At 34.9% G+C, this 26,941-nt stretch overlaps 1 protein-coding gene across 2 annotated transcripts; it reads left to right on the top strand.

Annotated features, from left to right (window-relative positions):
• Nucleotides 1–1,471: 1,471 nt before the first annotated feature.
• pgap6 (post-glycosylphosphatidylinositol attachment to proteins 6) lies at nucleotides 1,472–26,077 on the top strand. Of its 2 annotated transcripts, XM_087235872.1 has the most exons (13): nucleotides 1,472–1,598; nucleotides 1,975–2,152; nucleotides 5,448–5,658; nucleotides 7,833–7,957; nucleotides 8,696–8,958; nucleotides 10,314–10,642; nucleotides 11,822–11,915; nucleotides 12,009–12,126; nucleotides 13,834–13,973; nucleotides 14,071–14,249; nucleotides 15,589–15,735; nucleotides 21,726–21,842; nucleotides 22,082–26,077. In XM_087235872.1, exons 1-13 carry the CDS (start codon nucleotides 1,538–1,540, stop codon nucleotides 22,373–22,375), a joined length of 2,256 nt encoding a protein of 751 aa, XP_087091998.1. In that variant the 5' UTR covers nucleotides 1,472–1,537; the 3' UTR covers nucleotides 22,376–26,077. The 2 variants fall into 2 exon arrangements, with proteins under 2 accessions (XP_087091998.1, NP_001139040.1); NM_001145568.1 differs by lacking the exon at nucleotides 1,472–1,598 and having other exon boundaries at nucleotides 1,960–2,150; nucleotides 10,359–10,642; nucleotides 22,082–22,546.
• Nucleotides 26,078–26,941: the final 864 nt, after the last annotated feature.

Below are 26,941 nucleotides of genomic sequence, written 5' to 3'. Positions count from 1 at the left end.
GCATACCTTTATTTCTGAGAGTGATAGACATTAACTTATACAATTAACTTATTTTATTTATACAGTAAATTCAATGATACAATGAACTTATATCATTTGGTAAATTTGGCTGTTTTCAAGGTTTAACAGTGTAGTGTGAAGAACATTTCCATATAGAATTTTTTTCCACTGTAAATCCCTTTTTTGTGGAATGAAAATGTTTCATGGATGTTTAATGTTGTTTGTGGTGCCAGCAGTGCCATCAAACCTTTACATTTAAGAGTGTGTATGAAGTTATGTTGTTAACCAAATTTAATATAAAGAATGTTTGGCGATCGGTAGGTAGCACGTTCGTCTCACAGCAAGAAGGTCACTGGTTCGAGCCTTCGCTGGGTCAGTTTGTGTTTCCGTGTGAAGTTTGCATGTTCTCCCTGGAGTTCTTGGGGTTTCCTCCGGGTGCTCCGGTTTCCCCCACAGTCCAAAAACGTGGTATAGGTGAATTGGGTAAGCTAGATTGTCTGTATGAATGAGTGTGTACGGATGTTTTCCAGTGATGGGTTGGAGCTGGAAGGGCATCTGCTGTGCAAAACATTTACTTGATAAGTTGGCGGTTCATTCTGCTGTGGCTACCCCAGTTTAATAAGAAGGCTAAGCCTAAAACAAAATAAACGAATGAATGAATGTTACTTTTTAAATAAACCCTTTGACTTTGCCCTTTCCTCATAACGTATTTGTCCAGCAGATAGCACTGTTGCATTTCCCATAACTTCTCAGTGTTCTTTATCTGGTGGAACAGATAACAAAAAAAAAACCTTCCAGAAAAAATAGATAGCTGCTGCACTATTGACTGAAATGTATGTTAAACATCTTTGCGCATTTATTATTATTTTACACATTTAAAAATGTGGTTTATTTGTTGCTGTATCAGAGTGAGCCAATCGTTGAATGTTTTTTAAATACTTTAAAATATAAATGTACAAATATTTTTTTAAGAAAATAAAGAAACTGGGTTATTGTTTATTGCAAAATACGACTTTAGCGTTCATCTTCGATTGGTTGGCTTATGAATATTAATGAGCTACTGATTATCACTTGGTAAACGCCCCGCATGTATTATAACAATGAGGCTAAATAAAATTTACTTTTTTATCTATCAGAATATAACAAGATGGGACTAATGCTTTGCATGTTTTGCCTGATCCAGTTGTTTTCGTAAATTGACTAATCTCTTTATCCCACTATGGCGACGGGTTGCATCATGAATAATAATCAGCTCCTGCTGGCTTTGCTTGGTAACCTTTCTCAAGCGTTCTTATGAATATTAGGGTGGCAGTTGCTTATGAATATTAATTAACAAGAAGAACCATCCAATAGGACTCTTGGAGCGACACGGAGTACGTTAATATTTATGACCCAAGTCGGCGTAGAGGAGGTCATGTATACGTACGAGGCCGACGTCCGTATTTTTACCTTGAACCAGGAAGTAACGTCTAACAACAGTCCGTAGACATTTGGAGAACACAACAATGGGCTGACTGAGGAGAATCTAAACAAAAAAATGGAGAAGTATTTTGTACTGTGCCTTTTACTGTATGCTACCGCTGGCTGTTTTGCTGACGGTGAGTCTCTGAAGTGATAGGCGTCTCTTGGGGTTAACGTTATATATTTAAGCATTTAATATGATGTATGTCGACAAATGAATGCGATTTGACCATGCTAGTCTTTTTTCAGGCATTTAATTAAATCGCTTTAATTTATTTGCATTATACTAAACTAGCAAGCTTATCTCATTCAGTGTTACAACATACAGCATAAGTTTAGTAAGTTACACATATTTACTCTGCTGGGTTGTATGTCGTTAATTGTGATATACGTTATCATGTTTACGTTATAAAATGTCAGTAAATATACTAGTCATACATGAATTAGGAGATTATCAAGCCATTTGGGGTTGTTTACATCTGACGCAACCGTGACGTCACGCTCTCTTCCTAGACCTCACTTACTTGAACGGGTTTTACTCCAAAACGCCTCAGAGGTTGTCCAAATACAGCTGGTTCGGGAATGTTCGGCTCCATCACTTCAGGGTACCGGAGGATGCGGTGCTCGTGCGGTGGCTGCTCACGGTCTCACGGGGATCCGGACTCAACTGTGGCAACCAAAACATCACTGTGTATGTATATGCTGCTGAATTCATGACAACAAACTACCTGACAAATCTTGTCGTCAATCCTAGTTGTAAGAGCAATAAATAACTTGACTTCTAGCTGATCATTTGGAAATGTGGCAAAAGATAGATTTTACTGATGAATTATCTGTTGAACTGCATCCCAATCATCACAAATACTGCAGAAGACTTATTGGAACCCGTTTGGACCCAAGATTCTCAGAGAAATCAGTCAAGTTTGGTGAAGGAAAAGTCATGGTTGGGGGTTAAATTTAGTATGGGGCGTGCAAGAGATCTGCAGAGTGGATGGCAACATCAACAGACTGAGGTATTAAGACATTTGTGCTGCCCGTTTTCTTACAAACTACAGAAGATTGCAGGATAGCGCTCCTTCTCATACTTCAGCCTCCACATCAAAGTTCCTGAAAGCAAAGAAGGTCAAGGTGCTCCATGATTGGCCAGCCCAGTAACCAGATATGAACATTATTGAGCATGTCTGGGGTAAAATGAAGGAGGAGGCATTGAAGATGAATGCAAAGAATCTCGATAAACTCTGGGAGTCATGCAAGAACACTTTCTTTGCCATTCCAGATGACTTTATTAATAAGTTATTTGAGTCATTGCAGAGATGTATGGATGCAGTCCTCCAAGCTCATGGGAGTCATACACAATATTAATTCTTTTTCCACAGCACCATGACTTGAAGATTTGTGTCTAAGCAAAGTCAGACCTTGCTGTCCTAATTAAATAATTAAAAATCAAAGCATGTTCATATTTTATTTTGGTAAAATAAGCATAATCTAGAGGCCTTTGCCCTTCATAAAATCCACTTCTGATACCAAATGATCCATTAGAAGTCAAGTTATTATTTGTTGTTCCTAAAACTTGGATAGGCAACAAGACCTTTGTCAGGTAGTGTACATCTTTAAATAATACATAAACAGTGCTGGGTGGAATACTTACAAATTGTAACATTAGTTTTATTACTATTTACACTGGATACAAAATGGTTGTTAGTGTTAACATAATCTATGTCACTCTATTTGCATTTTGGATTGCTTTTAGGTTGGGGTTTATCAAATCTGTTTAGACTTTAAGCAATAAATGTACTGTATTAATAAAAAAAACAGGGTTCATACAGTCATGGAAAACCTGGAAAAGTCATGAAATTTCGACATGGCATTTTCCTGGCCTGGAAAAGTTTTGGAAAATCAGAAAAACCCATAAAGTTTTGGAAAAGTCATGTAAAACAGATATTTAAATACTTGAATATAGGTTTAGTTGTCTGTACTACTTTTCTGTTTTTGGCCAATCACATACTCTTACTTTATTAGTGCGGTGAAAGCATTATCTAAATTAATTTGACATACATTTTAATATACATTTAAATTAAATCGATTATTTTGCGTTTCATGAGATGCTTTAATAAATTTGAACAGACATTGTTTTTCTTTTTACGATGCATATGTAGACATTGCACGAAAGTCTTAAAAAAGTTATGAATTTGAGTTGTAAAAATGTGTATGAACCCTGAAAACCTCACTGTGAATGTATGCTGAATGTACGGCAACAAACATGCATCTTTGAAAAAATCCATAAGCATTGCTGGGTGAAATACTTACAAATTGTAACATCAGTTGTATTACTGTTTACACTGGATAAAAATGGTTGTTTACGTAATCTTGGTCACTCAATTTGAATATATAAATATTGCATTCATAACCCTTAAAGCAGGACATTCTCTGAGCTGGCATAAAAAAGGTTATAATTAAATGAATAGTATTTTATTTGCTTACCTGCATGTCAGTGTAACCATTACCTAATATTAGGAGTGTAAAAATATGAATGTGTTATTACCTAATATTTTTAAAGAGGTTTGGATGAAAAAACCTTTAGGGGGTTAACAGTTGCTTAATATCACAATATCATAATTATTAGTTTCATACAGTCAAATTGCTTGAGAAGTTATGTTCCCACAAAATTAGAAACATAAATCCCTAATTAATGTACACAACTTTTACGTGGTCATTCTATTTTACGTAGTCCAGATTGAAAACAATACGGCACGCTGTAGGATTTTAATAAGTGAGAAAATAATTAAAATCATGCGAGTGGAATATATGTAGTCATGTAATCCATACAAGAGTAACTGTAAAGTGGTATTAAAAATTGGCATAAACAGTTAATAAATAACACAGGATTTTAGGACTTATTCCTTCATTCATTTTCTTGATCCGGGGTCGCCACAGCAGAATGAACCGCCAAGTTATCCAGCAAGTTTTTACGCAGCGGATGCCCTTCCAGCCGTAACCCATCTCTGGGAAACTTCCACACACACATCTTCACACACACAGTCATACACTACGGACAATTTAGCCTACCCAATTCACCTGTACCACATGTCTTTGAGCTGTGGGGGAAACCGGAGCACCCGGAAGAAACCCACGCGAAGGCAGGGAAAACATGCAAACTCCACACTGAAATGCCAACTGAGCCGAGGTTCGAACCAGCGACCTTCTTGCTGTGAGGTGACAGCACTACCTACTGCGCCACTGCCTCACCCATTTTAGGACCTATTAGTTACTATTTATCACCAGTGGTTAATAGCGTACATAGTTATTAGTTTCATACACGGTCAAATTTTTTTAGAAGTTGGCCACAGATTCAGAAACATGGATCCCTAATTAGATTATGTGAATTTTACCTGGCTATTCTATTTTATTAATGTAATCCAAATGAAATTGATATGGTACGCCGTAAGATTTTTAGAAAGGAAAATATAAATATATTATGATTAGTTTTTAGTTGTGATTAAAACTTTTTTTTTTTTTGGTCAGAAATTACAGTATGCTACTCTGAAAGCAGGGAATGTTGTTGGTTTTAAAAAGTCACTAAAGTTTCCAATAGTTTGTAAATATTTCATCATCTTTTTGACACAATATTGTATTACAACATTGATAATTTAATGTGCCCTTTTGTTATGATCTCCTTGGAGGCTGTTATTAGAGATCTCTGCTAGGAGACTACTGAATACAGAAGATTCTGTTCATTCTCTTGAGAAAGCCCAAGATTATTGTCTACTGTGTCAATACCAGGAGACTAAAACACATAAACAAATAGTTCATCAAACTATTTTACTGGTTCTTTAACCCCAAGTCACCCCAGATGGACTTTTTCATTATACTGCAGATTGTTATACTGTAAAAGTAGATAAAAGCATGCAAATAAATAGCCAAGTAGTGATTTCTTTATAATTGCTTGGCTTCACATTGACATTTGTTCATCTTGCTTCCATTAACAGGCACTTTAGGGCAGGAGCGCCCCCAGTAATTAACCCTATTCAAACAGCCTTTCCGAACTCTACATCAGCTTCTCTTGCTCATAATTTGACGCTGATTGTTCCCAGTGGACAAAGTTCTAATGTGACACTGTTCAATGTGACGCACCCCAAACCAGGAGACTGGTTCCTCGCTGCACACCTGCCTAAGGACGACGGCAAGATTGAGCAGCAGGTATGTTTTTGGTGTCTTATGCCTGTTAATAGTGTTTGTTTGATTTTTCTCGGTTAAAAACGACATGCTTTGTAAAAATAAGTGTTATTTCTTGTCATTAAATTATTTATTTTATTTTTATCGCTCTGTTTTTGATGACACATTGGCTGTTTCTCAATTCCAAGAATGCAGAGAACGGACTTGCGTTCTCGTGGAGAGTGGTCTTGCCAGGTTAACTCGGAAGAACAAACTAGGAAGACCGCAAGAAAACAGAACATGTCCTTCGAGAAATGAGATGCTGCATTTTCCCTGATAATCACATGACCTTCACGCATTTTTGACAGAAAATTATTTCAACTTTACAGCATTCATACAATGATTTTTTGTTTTTCCCTTTTGCAAAATATATATTTAACATGCACAAAAACCCTACGAATATACTTTGCGCAATAGAAAATAAAAAAAATGTTTATTACTAATGTCAGCAAATAAACACCTTAATGTGTTTATGCCCTTATTAAGTTTTATATTGTGAATGTTTACTTTCACCGTCTCATTTAGGGAAACTCCTGAGATAATAAAGAGGTATAAAATGCTCCGCTTCCCACCTCCTTTATTCAGACACAATGACTTCTGGGACTTCTCGAGCGAGTTCAGTACTCCAGTCGGCATTAATGCATCCCGCATGTGTTCTTGATATCGAGGAAGTTTCACACGTCCTCCGTTCTTGCAGTTTTGAGTTTTGGAACTGAACTTCGACGGTCGATGATGACGTTACACAAGGACGCAAGATCTCTGAAGAACACATACTGAGAAACAGCCATTGTCTTGTTTTAAAGTCCACATCAAATTTGATTTAATTTAATTTGATTGCAATGGTTTTTATGCACAAAGAGCATATATACATATAGAATATTAAAAATATATATATTTAAAATAATATCATTGGTGTTGGGTTAAAAAATATATATCTTACTTAAAAAATGCAAAAATAACATACTTTCACGTTACTTAAAAGGTAACACATTTAGGTACTTAAAAATTGATTTAGGATTACGTGGATTTTAATGTGTTACTTATTGATTTATGTAATAAAACAATATGTGATATGTAATATTGATGTAATCACTGTTCTCACATTATTGATGTGATATAACATTTCACTTAAAAAAAATAATTTTTCTGTCATATATTTATGTAATGATCATACAAAAATATTTTTTCCTGATCTAATTAAGTGTAAATCAGTTTAAAAAAAAAACTGCAAAGATTTAGCTCTTAAAAACTACGAATGACTGAAAACCAAGGCAGATATTTAATTTTTTATGCTCTGCTGTCATTTTACTCACTTGTTTACTCTTGTCATTAGTATTTATATTTAGTATTTACTCTTTGTTCTGAAGAACTTGGTTCACCTTTGGCCTCGGGCTAGCCAATAGCATAACAGCACGTACTTGCGAGGCAGGTAATGTATAAAAATAGTATGGCCCTGTCTGATTGGTCAAATTTGGATAAACAACTTATGTATGCAAAACCCAAATGCGTGTCACTAAAAATAGATTTAATTTTTCACACAGCCATATAATATTATCACAACCGTAATAAACACAGAACATAGAATTGTCTTTTTCTGAGAAAACAAAAGCTTCAAATGAAAATATTTTAATTAGTAATTTGTAAAAAATGTTACCAAACCTTTACAGAATAAAACAAATATTATATTACTTATTATATTCATTCATTCATTTTGCTTCAGCTTAGTCACTTATTTTTCAGGGGTCACCACAGCCGAATGAACCGCCAACTATTCCAGCATATGTTTTACGCAGTGGATGCCCTTCCAGCTGCAACCCACTATTAGGAAACACTCGCATTCACACCCACACACACATACACTAAGGCCAATTTTTGTTTAGTCAGTTCACTTATACCTCATGTCTTTTGACTTGTCGGGGAAACCGGAGGAAACCTAAACATGAGGAGAACATGCAAACTCCACACAGAAATGGCAACTGACCCAGCCAGGACTCGAACCAGCGACCTTATTGCTGTGAGGAAACAATGCTAACCACTGAGCCACCGTGCCACCCATATTATTTAATATAAAATATTAATATAATATGTAGCGATTTTTTTTTCCTCATACAAAAGGAATGTTAGTAAATGAAGGGATTACATGTTGCTTTCTGTTTTAGGGACTGCCGTCTTGCTCGTACTTATTCCAGGCGCAGATGTTTTCAAGAAGAGCCTCTGACCTGCCAATCCTGCAGTACAACATTCCTCTCTCTCAAACACTTACTGCATCTCCAGCTCTTTTTAAGTATGCTGTCTGTTTGTGGATCAGTAACATTTCTAGAATTCTTCTATTATTACAATTACCAATGTCTGTTTTAATATAGAAGTCAGAATTATTAGCCCTCCTGTTAAATTTGAATTCTTTTATATTTTTTCTACAAGTTCTGTTTAACGGAGAGAAGACTTTTTCAACACATTTGTAAACACAACAGTTATTATAACTAATTTCTAATAACTGATTTATTTTATCTTTGCCATGATGACAGTACATAATATTTTTACTAGATATTTTTCAAGATAGTAGTATTCAGCTTAAAGTGCAATTTAAGGCTTAACTAGGTTGCATAGGTTAACTAGGCGAGTTAAGGTAATTAGGCAAGTCATAGAATGACAATTGAACAAAAAAATTAGCTTAAGGGGGCTAATATAATTGGCCTTAAAATGTTTTGTAAAAAATGATGAAACTGCTTTTATTCCAGCAAGAATAAAACAAATAAGACTTTTTCCAGAAAAAAAAAAATATTATTGAAAATACTGTCAAAATGTTCAAATATCACCTGAGAAATATTTGAAAAAGAATGCACATTTCAGAGGAGGGCTAACAACTTTAATATTTACATATTAAAAAATGTATTTATGTTATGGCATACATAAATTATTCCAGTTTATAGCATCACATGATCCCTCAGAAATTGGATTACAAAAGGAAAAATGCTAAATGTCTTCTCATATAAATTCTAAAGTATTTTGATTTGGTTTGTAGGGTTTTTGTTCCCGAATTTTCCTCCAGTTTGGATGTTTTCATCTCAAATTGTTCTGCAAATGTGGGAAATGATTGCGGGCTCTCGATCACTGTTGGCTCCAGCACTTTGCGGCAGGGTTCAGAGGTGAAACAGAACTGTTCAGGCTTAAAGATCTGCCACGCATCTGTTCTCATTCCCCCATGGAACACCTGGTTACTGGTTACCGTTGAGACCAATCAACCAAACACCTCAGTACCTTTCTACATCGCTGCCAATGTCACAGGTCTGTTTTAACTTTACTACACTCCCACACTTCTTGAATTTCAGAAAATATGGATTCAAGTTTTGGAAAGTACTTAAAAACAAACACAGGTCCTTAAAATGGTTGAATTAAATTTGAAATGAAATTAGTTTTTCGTGTTATTTCAACAATTGTCATGCCACTGTCAAAAACAGAATGAAAATACAAAAAATCTTAATTTAAAAATCTTAAATTGCAATCTTGTACAAGAACTATGACAAATAAAGCATATTTGTTTTATAAAAAATTCAGAAACCAGTTTTATAATATATATCACCAGAATATTACATCATTTTTCAGACATTTTTAATGTAAATATTAAGTGTAAGTAAAATCTTAAGTACAGTAAGGACTTTCATGGCACTACATAGAGCGGGGGAAATAAGTATTGAACACTATTTTTCTCAGAAAACATATTTCTAAAGGTGCTGCTGACAAGTTTTCACCCAATGTTAAAAACTCTAAATATGCTCTAAAAAACTCTAAAAAAATCTATATATGCAAAGAAAACAAACCTAATTCTTTTACAAATAAAGTTATGTGTAATAAAATGAAATGATGCAAGGAAAAAGTCTTGAACACATGAAGAAAGGGAGGTGTAAAGGCAGCGAAAGCCCAGACAGCAGCTGAAATCTCTTAGTATTTATTCAGCAACGCTCTGCCCTTCCTCATTGTAAATAAATATCAGCTGCTTCAGACCAACATCTATGATGAAACCAGGACGGACATTTCAGCAACACAATGATCCAAAACACAGCCAAGGAAGCTCTCAAATGTAGAATGGCCCAGCAAATCACCTGACTCGAATCCAATAGAGAATGCAAAATAAAGATCAGATTTGATATACAAGACCCACAGAACCGTTTTTGGATCTGAGCAATGCAAGTGACTCTGTATGAGAGGTGTCTTTAAGCTGCCATCACCAAAAAAAAGCCTTTTAAATGAAATATTAAATACATTTCAGTAGTTCAGTACTTTCTCCTTGTGTCATTCCGTTGTTATTATACATAAGTCATTTTTCAGATGTTTTTTTCTGTTTTGTTTTGTTTATTTTTATAATTGTATTGTTTGGGTTTTTACCAAAATCTGGTTCAATGGCATATCAATAGCTCCTTTAGAAATGTTATTTCCAGGAATAAGCATAATGTGTTCAATACTTATTTCCCCAACTGTATGCTGAGGTGTGAATTACAAAGGTGCTTGATTTGAAATTAACAGTGCTTTAAAAAGTTCTTGAATTGACTCTTTATGAAAGATTGGTAACACTGAATGCTTTTTTCCCCAGTTTTTACTCGACTTTTAAATGTCTTTCTCTCTCTTTTTCTTCAAACACATAGTTGGTTGTAAACCCCTGAGCTCCTCTTCAGATTTCAATGCTGCAGCCTTCATTCGTACCATCATTGCTCCACAAAGCAACAGCTCAGGTGTTTTCGGTAACTCGTCTACTTCAGCAAAGAACCAGTCAGGCCTTCGTTCTAACAGCTCTGAGCCAATGTGCATGAGAAGCCCGTCAGTGTTCAGAGATGAGCAGGACGTACTTTCTTTTCGATACATTGTGTCCGGCAACAACCTCACTGTGACCTCTGACCTTCCAACTGTGCTCGCACTCGAACACTCACCTGGAGACAGTGGAGGCACACTTGTTGTACAGCTCCAGCTTAATACTGTAAGTGTAATAACATTTCTGCTTCTTCATATATTATTGTAAAAAATGAACTGTTAGTACCTATTGAACATATCAATAAGTCTGTTGTAACATTATAAATATTCATGTAATGAATTCTTGCTCACTAAAACTGTAATTTTATTTTATAAATAATTGACTGATCCTAATCGTTTGGTAGTATAATAAATAGTTAAATAATCAATAGTTTAATTTAATTAAATCACTTTTATTTATTATTAAATTTGATTTAATTTATTATTTTATTTTATTTATTTTATTTATTATTTATTTTTTATACATTTTATTTAGTTTTATTCAATATTTTATTTTAGTGATTTTATTTAATTTTGTATTTATTATTATTTTTTATTTATTATTATTCTTTTTTATTTATTTTATTTTATGTTATTTATTATTTCATTTTATTTCATTTATAATTTTATTAATTTATTTAAAATTTTAAAATTTTTAATTTTATTAATTTTATTTCATTTTATTTTATTTATTATTTTATTTAGTTAATTTTATTTGATTTTATTTTATTTAGTATTTTATTATTTTTTTATTTTATTAATTTTATTTTATTTCATTTTATTTTATTTATTACTTTAATTTATTTTTATTTCATTAAATATTTTGTTTTATTAATGTAATTTATTATATTATTTAATTTTATTTATTATTTATTTTATTTTGAATGAAATATGAAACGGGCATTAAAATTTCCTTTGTTACAAAACGGAATGAATCATAACTTATGATATGCTACCAAAACTTTTGGATAAAATGAAGAGTTCAGATGCAAAATTTTCTACTAAAAGTGCCATCTGGAATTGTCTTCTACAACAAGCATTTTTCTCAGCCACTTATGTTTATGTTCAGCTATTTCATGCTTAAAGCGATAATAGTAATCTATTCTTGGCCATATAAGTGCAATCACTGATTCTAGACACAGAAGCCTGAGAAATATGCTCATTTTAGAAGATAAATCCAGATGGCACTTGGAGGTTTTTGCATCTGAACTCTTCAAATATAGATAGAAATGGATCTATTCATGTGGTTTACTTTGTATCTATCTCCCAATCATTCTAAGTATATACTGGATTTGGTATGTTTTTTTTGCATCATTATTGAAATATATGCTTAATGTTTTTACATTTTCATCTGTTTGTGGCAAAGAGTTCTCTGATTGGTGGATTTGCTCGTGTGAAAGCATGTCTCACACCTTCTGCTCCTGTGCTTCAACTCAACCGCAGCCAGACTTGTGCTACAGGTTTGTGATGCATTCACATTTGTGCTACACACACTTACTATTGTCTTACATGCCATATTTGAATTTGTGTTTCGTGTTTTTATGTGCATGTAGGATTTGCCCAGGGTTACACTCTGAATGTGAGCAGCAGTGAATCAAATGCACTCTTGAGGATTCCCTTCCCAGATGCAGAAAATTGGTACCTCAGCCTTCAGACCGTGTGCAATGACAGGTCAGTTGTGTGACAACCGTTCTATCAATTTCAAAGTATTGAGCAACGGCTCTGAATGCTTTTGTACATGTGATTTTTCAGGTTTTTATTTTTTATACATTTGCAACAATTTTCACAGAATCATTATGGGGTATTGTCTGTAGATCTTTAAGGAAATATGTGAATTTAATTTATTTTGGAATAAGACTGTACCATAAAAATGTGGAAAAAGTGAAGCGCTATGAATACTTTCCGGATGCACTGTATGATGTGCATAAGTAATATGACAAATTAAGCATATAAACAAGTCAGTATTGAAAGTGGAGGTTGACAGCATGGTGTATTAAATCAAATACATGATAATAAAAAAGAAAAATGTGAGAGAGAGAGAGAGAGAGAGAGAGAGAGAAAAGGGAAAATATATTAAAGTCAGTAAAGGCTAAGTTCTTCAAACTTGTGGTTTTACTTCAAGAAATGGTTGTATGCTTGTGCTATATTAGCACTAGTATCTGATTGTTTGTGTGAATCATATCTTAATTTGAATACAAGTAAAACGGTTTGTATGTTTCTCTCACAATCATTGACAGTTACCCATCATCCTGATGTGTTTGTTAAAGGAGAAAAGCTCAGGGTTGTCTCTGATTTTAAATATTTAGGTTAAATTTTAGATTCACAATTAACATTCCCAAAGCATGCCAAGAAGTTTATTAAAATTGTTAAATTTAATCTGGCCAACTTCAGGCATATACGACCTTATTTGATTAATGAAGCAGCAAAACTTTTTTTGCACTCCATGATTTTTTCTCATATTGCATATTGTCTTACTAGTTGGTCACACGCTAGTGTAACACATTTAAAATCAGTTAAATCACTTTATAAACAGGCACTTAAAGTATTTAATCAGACGTCTATTAGGTATCATCACTGTAATATAATACAAAAACATTATTTTTTAAACTTCGATAGTGTGAAATATTTGGCTGATGCTTGTATGATTTTTTAAATTTTAAATGGATATGCTCCACCTCCATTATGTGAGTTTGTGACACACAAGAACAATAACGGTCAAGCAACACGATCTGTTACCAGGGGAGACTGTGCTGTGCAGACGTACAGCTTTTGCACGATCAGCCTTCTCAGTTAGAGCCAGTCATTTTTGGAACACACTTCTGATTGACTTAGGGCGTGTTACAAATTCTTCAACTTTTAAATACAAGTTAAAGAAAAGGCTAAAAGCAAGTCAAGTTTGTAATCATGTGTAATTCTTTTGTCTAGCATTTTAAGAAATACTTATTACATGTTTTTATGCCTTTTGTCATATGTAACTTTACTGTTTTTGTATGTGTGATGATGTGTTTTTTTATTTTAGGTTCCCTTTTAAAATCTGGCAGGGGGCAACAGATAAATATTAGCCCTTGTGGCTAACTCTGGCTAAAACTTACAGTTTTACTGTTTATTAATGAGCATTGTCCCTGTTAAATAAAATAAATTCAAAATTAGTACTCAACTGGAAGGTACAGACTAAAAGGGCAACCATTCAGTCTGCAGTCACTGCTTTCAATCTGTTAGAACCAGATGTTAGAATACTTTCAAAGTGTTTAACAAGTCTAAAACTGCACCTAGAAGTGCTTGAAAAGAGCTTAAATTTGATTTTGAAAAAGGTGTAAGAACCATGGTCTGCATTAAAGCAGCTTATGAGCATTACTTACACTTGTATTGTCTTTCCAGTGTTGACTGCACGAATGCATCGGCTACAGTGAGTGCATCTGTGAGTGTTAGCGCCTGCATTGATGAGTGCGGGCCGTACGGAGAGTGCAGACTTCTGCGCACATACAACTACCTTTACGGTGCTTGTGTGTGCAAAGCAGGTAAACCTACATAAACTCACCAACCAATGGACAGAAACATAATTGATGCTGAGATGTGCATTTGGTTGTTTGTTTGTGTGCTTTTGATCAATGACAGGATGGCAGGGATGGGGTTGTACGGATGGAGTGTCTGCGCTCTCGTACTCTCGACAGATGACTGCAGCTCTGCTTCTCACCCTCAGTAACTTTTTCTTCATCCCACCCATCATCGTAGCACTTTACAGAGGATACCTCATCGAGGCTGCCATCTACTTATTTACCATGTTTTTTTCCACGGTGTGTTTTAACTTTACAGCTTTCTGTTTATCTTTCTGTTTATCCACTGTTAAAGGCAGGGGTTCCCATTCTTTTCAGCCTGCGACCCCCAAAATAACAATGCCAGTGACACACGACTCAAGTTTGTAATCATGTGTAATTCTTTTGATTACAAATGATTTATTAATTTGTTTAATTTAATATTAACCTCACATAATTAGACTGGTGGTGTTTTTAGCACAAGTATATTCTTGGTTTAATTTTGGAGACCGCCACTCAGAGATCAACCTCAATATTCAGTTGTGGCCTCCTGTATTAATTTTTAATGTATTCGATTGCCATAAAGGTGTCAGAAAGTTAAACCTGGTGCTATAAAATCAATCTGCTGCAGCTGACGCTATTGCTGTGTTGTTAATCTTATATAACACACAATCCTATGAAAAGTTTTAAAAGACTGATGGGTTTTAATTTGCGTGTTGTTGCTTTTTTATGTAACTATTGACCACTATTTTTATCTTCTATGGGTTATGGATAAAATATGGTCATTCTAATTGATTTATCACTTTTGGAACTCACCAAGCGACCCCCTGTCATTGTCCTGCGAATCCCACTTTGGGAACCACTGTATTAGCCATCCTCTGAAATTTTAATTTGTTTTTATTCTCTCAAGCTCCCATTTTATATTATAATTAAAAAATGTGTATAATTTTCACAATAATTCTAATAAGTAATAATTAGGGCCAGATAGAATCTGCGGACATTTTTTGCTATCTTGCTGAGAATTTTGTACAAAAAAATCTGCATTTATGCAGAATTATTTTGAGAGTATCATAAATAAAAACTTAATATATTAAATAAAAAAATTACACATTTTTAACTTTTATTTAATGTTAACAATGCAAATCCAATCAGACCCTATATTTGGTAAACAAAGCTAGTCTCTTATATAATATATCTACTAAATATATCTACTAAAAGACTGTATTGTAAATAAATCATATGAGCATTTTCATATTAATCAATAATGCTACTGAAATGCCTTAAAAAACTAAATAAATTGAAATATTAATTTAAAATACATTTATAATAATATTGACCTCAAAAATAATTTTAAAAATTGTATTTATTCCAGCAGATACTAAAGAAAAAAAGACTTTCTCCAGAAGAAACATATTAGAGGAAATACTGTGAAAATGTTTTTTTTTTTTTTTTTAAACATCATTTGGGAGATATTTGAAAGAGAATTAAAAATTTTAAATTTCACAGGAGGGATAATAATTTTGCTTTCAACTCTTCATCTGTCTGTTTAATCAATAATATACACATTTTTTTGTACTCATAATGATTGTGTGTTTTGCAGTTTTACCATGCGTGTGATCAGCCCGGTGTGACTGTGATGTGTATCATGGACTACGACACTCTCCAGTTCTGTGATTTCTTGGGATCTGTCGTGTCCGTCTGGGTGACCATTGTCTGCATGGCACGGCTGCAGGAGCCAATAAAATACGTAAGTACTATAGTATGCAGGGTTGCACAACATTGGAAAAATCTGACATTGTAATATTTTGTTTTGCTGCAATGTGAACATTATTTCACTTGAAGATTTAAATAGTACTGTATTCGGAAAGATTTCATAAATTTAGATTATCTGGGGTGATCAAGTCTTTTTCTCTGCAGTGCATTTGCATAAAATGTAATAAATTACAAGCATAAATAAATATGACAGAGTAAAAGTAAAAATGAAATAAATCATGCTTTATGGTTTTCTGGGGAGTCTATCAGTATTCAAATACAAAAATTGAACAATCAAACATAAAATAACATGGTCATCAAATAATTTTATGAAATAATATAAAAGTAATATTTAATAATATCTTTAATAAATAGTCTAATCCTGCGATGTGACTATTGTGGATACACACATTGCTATATGAATGCTCAAACGATATATACTTCAACCCTAATAGTATGCATGGCTTGGTTTTAAACCCGACCTATTATGCCTCTTTTATTGCCACAATGTGTCTGTAAGGTTTCAGCTCAATTTTATTATTATTATTAGTTATACTTCTTGATGTCCAGTTTTGAGTAGAGGCAAAAACACACTTTTTTTGTGTGTGTCTCCTTGCAATAAGGCGCAGCCTATTCAGCCTGGATACTCTCTGGATACTTTTATCATGTCTGCTGCATTTACGTGACATTTCAATTCATCATCATAAAGTCTATTATCTGCATTCATTTTTAAAGTTTTGTTAATTAAACTCCTGATGTAGAGCTGTCAGATGCAGTACGTCCTGTGGGGATTAAATTAAATGAAGTTTTAATCTTCAATTCAGCTTTATTTGTATAGCGCTTTTACAATGTAGATTGTGTCAAAGCAGCTTCACATAAAACATCATTGTAAATCGAATCATTGTCAATTCAGTTATTTAGAGTTTAAGTTCAGTTCAGTTTAGCTCAGTTCAGTGTGGTTTAATAATCACTACTGAGAGTCCAAACACTGAAGAGCAAATCCATTGATGCGCAGCTCTACAGATCTAGAACCATGCAAGCTAGTGGCGACAGCGGCAAGGAAAAAACTTCATCAATTGGCGAAAGTGAAGATTTAGGCCCCGTTTACACTAGTGCGTTTTAGTTTTAAAACGGCGTTTTAGAATGAAAACGATCCGCGTCCACACTTGCGTTTTACCCAGCGTTTCTGAACAGCTCTCCGTCCACACCAAAACGCTGAAAACGCACATCACGTGACCACACAGACACTCTCTGGCAAGCGCTGCAGCCTATCAACCCAGATGAGACCTCTGCTAGTCGGACTTCTCATCAAGCATCTCCCGCTGGATCTAATCTCACTATATTTATTAAACAGGATATTTCATTCATCTTGTTGTCTTTATCTAACGACATATTCCCTGACTTTGAATCTTACTTTTTCTCAGGTAACGTGTTTTGGCTGAGCGCAAAGATAAGTTAATGATTAATGAAACCACGTAGCCTATTCTGTATATTGACTGATCGCTTGCCTTTATTTCCATTAATGTATAAACTTATTGTATGTTATACTTTTATAATGGCCATTATCGATTATTAAAACTGATATTCAGCAAAAGAGAGGGTGTGTTTCGTATTTTCACTGAAATTGAAAGGAGATAGTTGTTATCGGCTCCGTTTTGTTATAAATATCCACACAGTGAAGATGACGCTCATATATGCAGCACGACGCCTCAACATTTCTGCTGTCTGTTAAGTTGTTAATATTAAAATGAAAATAGGCAGTTCCTTAAATCATGTTTACATTTTATTGTTGAGAAAGTGAAACAACGTAGCCAGGGTGATGTGAATGAAGTTATAAAGTACACTGTTCCCTTTGAAGATTTACCCGTGTCCTCGGTATAGTCTGTTTTCAATATCAAACTGAGAAGAAGAGACTGCAGCCTTGATCAAACTTGCGAAGTCTGAACTTACAAGGAGAAAATGCAGGACTGAACTGTGTGTGTTAGGCTACTTAATATTCAGGAAAAGCCCCAATCAGAGAGGTGAATGTCAGCAGCCCCGCCTCCGTTTTCAGATGTCTCCGTTTTCCATCATCCACACTGAGACGGAGCAGCAGCGTTTCAGAATGAAAACGGCGTCTCCAGCGTTTTCGAAACGCTCCGTTTTCGGCGCTCGAGAACTCCGGCGTAGTGTGGACGGTTGGCGTAACCGTAGCAAAACTTATGCGTTTTCAAACTAAAACGCACTAGTGTAAACCGGGCCTTAAATCTTCTTACTGCACATAAACTGTCAAATACACAAATAGTTATATCAGAAACATACATAAACACAGTCGGTTATGTCTAAGATTGCGAACTGCTGGAAAAGAAGCTGCATGTTAGATCAGAGTATTAAAATGACATCAGCGTAAGATACAGTACCTGATGGGGTTTTTGCTTTTAATATGAAAAGAAAAACAGAAAATCAAAGACTCACTCTTGATTAAATATCATTTAGCATTTTTAAACATGGGCCACGCAGTGGCGCATTAGGTAGTGCTGTCGCCTCACAGCAAGAAGGTCGCTGGGTCGCTGATTTGAACATTGGCTAAGTTGGCGTTTCTGTGTGGAGTTTGCCGGTTCTCCTTGTGTTCGTGTGGGTTTCCTCCGGGTGCTCCGGTTTCCCCCACAGTCCAAAGACATGCGGTACAGGTAAATTGGGTATGCTAAATTGTCTGTAGTGTGTGTAGATGTTTCCCAGAGATGGGTTGTGGCTGGAAGGGCGTCCGCTGCGTAAAAACGTGCTGAATAAGTTGGCGGTTGATTCTGTTGTGGCAACCCCGGATTGATAAAGGGACTAAGCCGACAAGAAAATGAATGAATACATTTTTAAACATGGGGCGGCATGGTGGCTTAATTAACACTGTCGCCTCGCAACAAAAAGGTTGCGGGTTCGAATCCTGGCTGGGTCAGGTGGCATTTCTGTGTGAAATTTGCATGTTCTACCCGTGTTCGTGTGGGTTTCCTTTGAGTGATCTGCTTTTCTCCACAGTCCAACACATACTGTACAGCTAAATTGGTAAACAAAATTGACCGTAGTGTAAGTGTGTGTGAATGACAGAGGACATGTGTGTTTCCCAGTACTGGGTTGTGGTTGGAAGGGCATTCCCTGCATAAAACATATGCTGAATAGTTGGTGATCGTTTTGCTGATAAATAAGAGATTAAGCAGAAGAAATATTGATGAATTAATAAATAATAGTTTTGTTTAAATTGCAAGATGCCAATGTTGCATAACAATGCACAAATCCTCAGGAATAAACATCCTAATAATCCATAATGGACACCATGGCAACACTTTTGAATTTAACTCATGGTTGAAGGCATTGATATGTTGAAATCTTGTTGTTTGTGTTTTACAGAATCTTAAATAAGTAGACACTGACTGTTTTATAACCAGTATTATTTATTTTTTTATTTATGTGTAGGTGTCTTATAAATAAATAAATAGGCTTTTATAACAAAACTAGTTGAAATGTGACAAGTACAACCTGAATTGCCCTTTAAAGCACAATTGAACAAGTGAGATGGCTTTAAATAGCACAACATGTTAAACTGGACCTACCTGTTCTTTAGAAGAAATGCTGTGTGAATGAATACTTTTATACTTTGAGAAAACAAAAGAGATTCTTTCAGTGAAAAAAATGTATGTCATCCATTATTACTGCTCCCAGGTTTCTCTTTCTGTTCTTAAGTTTCTGCAATTTTGTTTGAGTAGATTATCTTTTTGGGCCAGTAAGCACTGTTTCTGCTCTTTCAAATACCTTGGCGTTTTCTTTTGTCGTTGCAGTGTCCTAAATTTAGATAATTCCACCCAAAGGGGAAAAGGCCTGGTTGAGTGCATTAGTATTATGTTGTCTTCATGTCTAAGAGACAACTGCAAACAACAAACATTATGTGAACTTGTGTGGTTTTGATATCAAATTGTGTGCATTTAACAGAGTTTAAACTGACAATGCTTTAAAATGTTTTTTTTTTTTTTTTGCTTTCACCCACACTGCACAAAATGCTTTTATTACTTAAAGTTTGTGTTGTTTCTGATCCAAATATCTAAAAAATAATTTAATAAAGCAGCTTTTTCTAGACAAGCAAAAAAATATTGGGCTCTATTATACATCTGGCACAATAAGGCGCAAGACATGTTTGGTGTGATTTGTTGCTATTTTTAGACCAGCGTAACCCTAATTTTCACATTTTGCAACACGTTGTTTAAATGGCAAATTCATTTACTCCACTTTGTGAACTTATAGTTGTGGCAGTCTATAAAGAAGGTGTGTTAAGGTGCATTGTTGGCTTGTTGCTATTTTGAGAAAGACTGCGCCATTGACCAACTAAAAGCTGCTCTAAAGTCCAGCGCAGAGTGTGTTAGTTATGCGACTATGCATGTCTAAAAGACATATGCATCACCATTTGGGCCATAAGAATAATACATGTGTTTGGATATAACTCTATTTATTTCTTTGATGGAAATTAAAGAAGAGAGAAAGTGAAGAGGCTGAATGAAAGAGGCTTGTTCTTTATCCTTGTGCTGCAGATGGTCTGTCTGTTTTCTCGCTAGTGAAGCGTTCGTTTTTTCCACTTACAAAGTCGCCATGTAAATAGCAAATACGCCATGGTGTGACACAACTGACTATTAAAGGGAATGTAAGATAAGACTCTGATTGGTTTATTGTACGTTATATTTAAACCAACTATAACTCATTAAGAGAATAAGCACAACCCTGTTAGACTTTTTGCCACAGCGCAAACTGTATTTTTCCGTCCTTAAAATAGCAAAAGTGGATTCAGACATACCCTTAATGACTTTGCACCCTGCACTTTTGACTATGCGCCTAGATCATTAAAATAGAGCCTAAGTCTTGTTTTTAGAAATAACATGTACCAATTTATTTTTTCTTTAAAACAAGATAAATAGTCGCCATTGGGGTAAGGAAAATAATTACATTTCATAGAAAAGAAGATTATTATTAATAATCTGCCCCATGGGCAGATTATTTGTCTTTTATAAAGTAAAAATGGATTCATTTTGACTTGTTATTTCTAAAAACTAAGACAATATTTTTTGCTTGTCTAGAAAATGCTGCTTGATTTAAGAATTTGTATTTGGACTAAAAGCTATTGCAAAAGACACATTTAGTGAGGCCTGGGCGATTTGGCTTAAAATCAAAATCTTGATTAATTGAACATTTGAACTCTATTATGATTAATGAACAATTATTTAATTAGTTTATTATTATTTTAAAATCATAATTCAATTCAGGGTTCATTTCTGAATGAAGGGTGAATTACTTGATTGTAAAATAACTGAAGGAAACACACACTATCTACTATCTCTGATTATTTATTGAAGAACAACTTAAATAAAACACACATTGCCTAAAATGAACAGGTAATAGTTTAAAAAAATAAATAACTTGCACTTTTGGAAACAAAATTATTATTTTCAATGTTTTTCAAATTGAAAGTAGAAAAAAGCAGCATCTTTTCTGAAAACAGTAACTCTTGCATATCCTGTAACTAATATTTTAAACGGTGTGTCATCTGTAAACATAGTTTAATGTAAATAACCATTTTAATGCAATAGAAAATATGCTGTCTCAAAGCATCTCTGACGCAGCTTCCAATCATCATAAATGTAGTGCAAAGTAACAGAGTGGGGTCATGTGACTCCACACACAATAAGGAAAGTGATCGAAAAAAATGACCTGGAAAAATTTGAGCAATTTTAGGTTCTGAATTTCAAACACTTTATTAATCGCCCAGCCTTACTTTTAGTACATGGTTTAGTAAATAATCCTTGCTTTTTTTAATGGAAACCTCACAAATGCCTTTTAAGGACAATTGAGACTTACATCTTTTGAAAAGGACCTAATAGAACCCTTTTAAAAAGGGGTTAGACTACTTAAGCATGCCAATGCACAAAATTGTGTTGCATGTCAGTTTTAAGAGCTTGTATTCTTGTATTCCAGCTGTTGTTTATGATGGGCACTCTGGTCATTTCCATGGCGATGCAGTTGGACCGGAGGGGTCTATGGAACCTTCTGGGTCCCGTCCTGTTTGCTTTAGTCATTATGGTCACTTCTTGGGTGAGTTTGACTTTTTTCGTTACTCCAAAACATTATGTAATCATTGAGTGTTTGTTTTCTCTTTGTCTGTTTGTTTATTATTGTTAAATCAAGTATTTTATTGCATTTTAAGATCTTAACATTTTAATATTTTAAGATCATTTTAATATTTTTATCTCAATTCAATTGTTTCACTAAAATCCTCAGTTCACCTGTCAAAGTAGTTTTGAAATATTTCTTGTCCTCTTGTCCCCCGCCAGGTTTATCGAGGTGTCAAACGCCATCAGTGCTACCCTCCATTATGGCGCCGCTGGGTTTTGTTCCTGCTGCCAGGCATCGTATCCGCTCTGATTGGAGTATGTGTGTACGTCTTCGCTCAGACCGACAGCAACTACTACTACACACACTCCATATGGCATGTCATGGTGGCCACAAGCGTGGTCTTCCTCCTCCCGCCACGAGAGAAGCACGTCCCCCCTTGGGGCTGGACCAACAAAATCTGCAGCTACAGCAGGTGCAAAAATGAGAAAGTGCAGCTTTACACTGTCACCTAAACACACTGCTGTTGATATTGATGTGGAGATTCATGTGCAATTTGTACCGTTTTACAAAACCAAGCAACTAGCTTTAAGTATCACGATCAAGCTTTACATTCACCAGTATGAGTTACATGTAAGTTCACAAATACTTCTAGGAATAGTTTATGCAGAATTCATTTTTTGGTCTATTCAAACCCATAAACTAAAACAGGAGATTTTTTTTAGAAATACTGACCATTTATAAATCATTTAGGCCACTTTGATGGTGCTTTTTTAAAGAATGAACACTTCTCTTTTGTGTTTCAGAGAGAAAAAAAATACCTGCATGCTAGAGGTGTGTGATATTTGTTGTCTACAAAAGTAACTAGATTAGTGGTGGCCAACCCTGTTCCTGCAGATTTCAGTTGCTACCCATATCAAACACACCTGAACCAATTATTTAGGACCTGAAAACCACGTGATAATTACTGGCAGGTGTGTTTGATATGGGTTGCAACTGAAGTCTGCAGTAAAGTGGCTCTCCAGGAACAGGGTTGGCCACCCCTGAACTAGATTAAGGATTTACAAGCTTGATAGTTGACTTATTTGACAAAACACAAGAGTGACTTTTCATGAATATTAGTGCTTGAGAGTGCTCACAATATGATATTAAAGGGACAGTTCACGCAAAAATGAAAACTGACTCACTGTTTACTCTCCCTCAAGTGGTTCCATAGCTTTATGAGACTCTTCGTCTGTTGAACGCAAAAGAAGATATTTTGAAGAATGTGTAATGTAATGTGTATTTATATATGTGTTTGGCCATACACCCAAAGTGCTTCACAGTCATGTCTCTCCACACCACCACAAGTGTGTAGCATCCACTTGGATGATGCGATGGCAGCCTACTATAGACGGAGTGGAGAGACAGGGATAGAGCCAATTCGGTGGGTGGGGATGATTGGGAGGTCATGATGGGTAAGGGCCAAGGGAGGGAATTGGCCCGGGGTTACACCCCTATTCTTTTACGAGAAGTGCCATGGGATTTGTAATGACCACAGAGAGTCAGGACCTCGGTTAAACATCTCATCCAAAAACATGGCGCTCACTGACAATATGGTGTCCCCTTAACTTTTACTGGAGCATCAGGTCTCACAGAGACCACAGGTTGAGCGCCCTCTGTTGGCCTCACTAACACTACTTCCAAAAGCAACCTAGTTTTCCCATGTGGTCTCCCATCCAGAAACTGACCAGGCTCAGCCCGGCTTAGCTTCAGTGAGTAACCGGTTCTGGGCTGCAGGGTGATATGGCTGTGGCTATGTAAAACTGAACAATGTTAAAAACCTGTAACCATTGATTCCCATAGTAGGAAAAACACATACCATGGAAGTTGTTTATTACAGATTTTTAGCATTCTTCAAAACATCTTCTTTAGCGTTCAACATATTCCTAAAGATCTAAAACATGTAAAAGAAGAGTAAATGATGACAGAATTATAATTTTTTTATGTGAACAATCCCTTTTATCTAAATAAACAATTAAACAAACTAGAGGTTCATTTTGAGGAAGTTACAATTTATACACAATATTACCAATTTAGCAGAACATTTGTACATTCTTTGAGCAATGTTTTATGTTTCATTTCTGAATGAATCTGTGTTTTGAACTAATCACTTGAATCAGCAATGTAATTATTCGATCATAGACAGTCTCCTGCTTTGTTTCTAAATGAAGCAGCTGTTTTAAATTAATGATTCAATGAATAATCCATAATGACAGCGACTTGATGAACCCTACTGATTTTAGTAACTCATTTGTTTCATGTATCCATGAAAGACCTAAAACCAGAAAAGGTATCATGTCATATAAACACACTTTAAAAAATAATCTCACACACATAAATCCAACATAATTCTTGAGATAAATGTCACACACTCTTACTGTGTACTGTTTTGAATGACAGAATGCCAAAATTGTCATGTCTGAGTAAAATATTGCTTTAAACATGATTCCTTTACACGTTATAACTAATGTTTAAATAAACAAATTCACAGAGAACACTGACAATGAGTCAATTAACAATAGTCAAAGAGAATTGTAATGAATGTCTTTATTACGCACTTTAGCTGATATTTAGTTTATAATTAGTGAAATTAAGTATGTGAATTACACTAGAATTTTTTGAGGACAAAAAGTCATGTTATCTTCTTTAGAGGAAAAAAAAAAAAAACACTACTGATTTACTAGTTTATTCAGCCTTGTGAATCATTTGAATCCAAAAACGGGATAGATTTCTGTCTAGAAAAACAGATTAATTTTCAATTTTAAGATAAAATAATCTTTTATTTAACACTAGTGTATTAGTTTGTTATATTTATAAATACATCACACACTTTATAGGTCTGTGTTTGAGAGTGATTTCTCCTACAGTAACCAAAACTCTCTCTCTCTCACACAAACACACACACACACACACACACACACACACACACACACACACACACACACACACACACACACACACACACACACACATATAAAGTTATTATTAGTTATTTAAAAAAAAACTTTGGGCATTTTTGTTACCACTAAGGACTGTTGTCTATATCTCTGAGCTTGTGTTTTCCTCACACACACACACACACACACACACTGGAAACTTGTAAAATAGTTCTTAATTTAATACAGCATTTTTTAATACCACTGTCAGGAATGTACAATAAAATACCTCCCTTCTGCCTCCCTAAAAAGGGTTTTTCTTTTCCTAAGACGTGCTGTTGCTTTTTCAGGAGGGAGGATGTTTTACGCTTGATTAAAACTGCGCTTGCGAACGTAATATTGCGCTTCTGTATGCCAATTTGAATGGCTGCGTCTCTTTAATAGGCTAACACAGTGTTTCTCAACCACGTTTCTGGAGGACCATCTGCTTTGCACATTTTCCTTGTCTGATTCTGATCATAAGCTCATTAGCAGAGACTGAAAGGTCTGAAATGGATGTGATAGACAAAGGAGAGATCCAAAACATGCAGTGTTGGTGCTCCACAAGGTATGTGGTTGAGAAACACTGAGCTAATGATGCGTGTGTTTGTTTGTAATTGGGAATCTTACGTATTTAAGATGACCATATGTATTGGTATACATATGTACTTCTGACCCTCAGGCCAGTTGAAACTTGAAGAGACATCTGTAGTTGTACTTTTTTGGGGTTGACATTCATACTGCGATGTCCTTTATTGCTCATATGTATGTTAAACAGTAAAAAAGGATAATTGAACTGTTATTTAATCCGATTTTTAAGGTGTTAAATTGGGGTTGAAATGTGACACAAGTATGTTTTACACGGTTTTATATTGATTTTTATATTGGAATGACAAATCACAAGTAAGTGTGAGCTAAATCAATGTTTGTGTTGGTTTTGTTTGTTATAATGTGTTAATCACACGCGCACACACACACACACACACACACAAGTTTTTTTCATATGTGATTTAGTTTTGATGTAGTATTGGTTATTATTATGACAATCCTTGTTCTTGTTTTCTTAAAGGAAGGCCTTGTAAATTGCACAAATATGCACTTGTGTTTAAAAATGAGGCAGTGCAATCAGAGAATATGTGAGGTATGTTAATGTTTTGTTGTTGTTGTTAGTCATTTTTACATGTGCTCTTGATTTTTTCCCTTTTTTTGTCTTGAAAATTGTTCTATAATCTATATGCCAATAAATGTAAACATAATTAAGTGATTCTTTATTATTTAAAGGGGTCCTGTTATGCAAAAATCACTTTTATAAGGGGTTCAATCACAGTTGTGTAGCAACAGTCTGTGAATATAACCAGCTTCTAATAGTCAAAATGGATTCATTAATTCATTGATTGACATTCTCCTGTTGTACGTGTCATCAGTGGGGGAAAGCCCCGCCCACTAGTGACGATCTCTCTCTCTTTCATTAGCATAAAAAGTTATGCTGTGTCCCAATTCGCACACTATCCATCCTAAATAGTATTAAAAAATAATACGAGTATGTCCCAAACCATGTTGAAAAGAGTATGTCAGAAGTTCCCGTATGCTCTACTATTTCCGGTAAAAATTCAAAGTGTAGAAGCGGCCATACTCTAACTGCTAATATTGCCCACAATACATTGCATGTTGGATGTGAATTCGATTAGAACTACAAACTCGAGCAAAAAGTATAAACAAACTACAAACATGATGTACGCATAAGACCAACCTTCAGGTAGAGAGGCTTCGGTAAAGTTGTTTGAATGACTGTTAAACAATATCTAGCCAACTGGAAAATATTTAAATCACATTTTCCGTTTTAAATTTCATCTGCGACATAAATGTGAACTTAAATCACAATATGTTTGGACATTAACTTCTAATTGCAGAAAGACCCAAAAGAGCTGAGAAGATTTGTCTGCATGAAAGGCTCGCGAATGGCAGATTAACCTGCTGCTTTTTCTCCAGTAAGGTTGGTAACTTAATTAAATATGAAAGAAATCTGGATGATGTGTCGAGATGATTGACAGGGGACATAACTAAGCAACATACCGATCTGTTAACGAGGAAGTAGTATGCCCAGGGTATCCACGGGGTCTTAAA

This window comes from Danio rerio, chromosome 1 (genome assembly GCF_052040795.2).
Source record: "Danio rerio strain M-AB ecotype USA chromosome 1, GRCz13ab, whole genome shotgun sequence".
NCBI lineage: Eukaryota > Metazoa > Chordata > Actinopteri > Cypriniformes > Danionidae > Danio > Danio rerio.
This window is presented reverse-complemented; position numbering and strand designations above follow the sequence as displayed.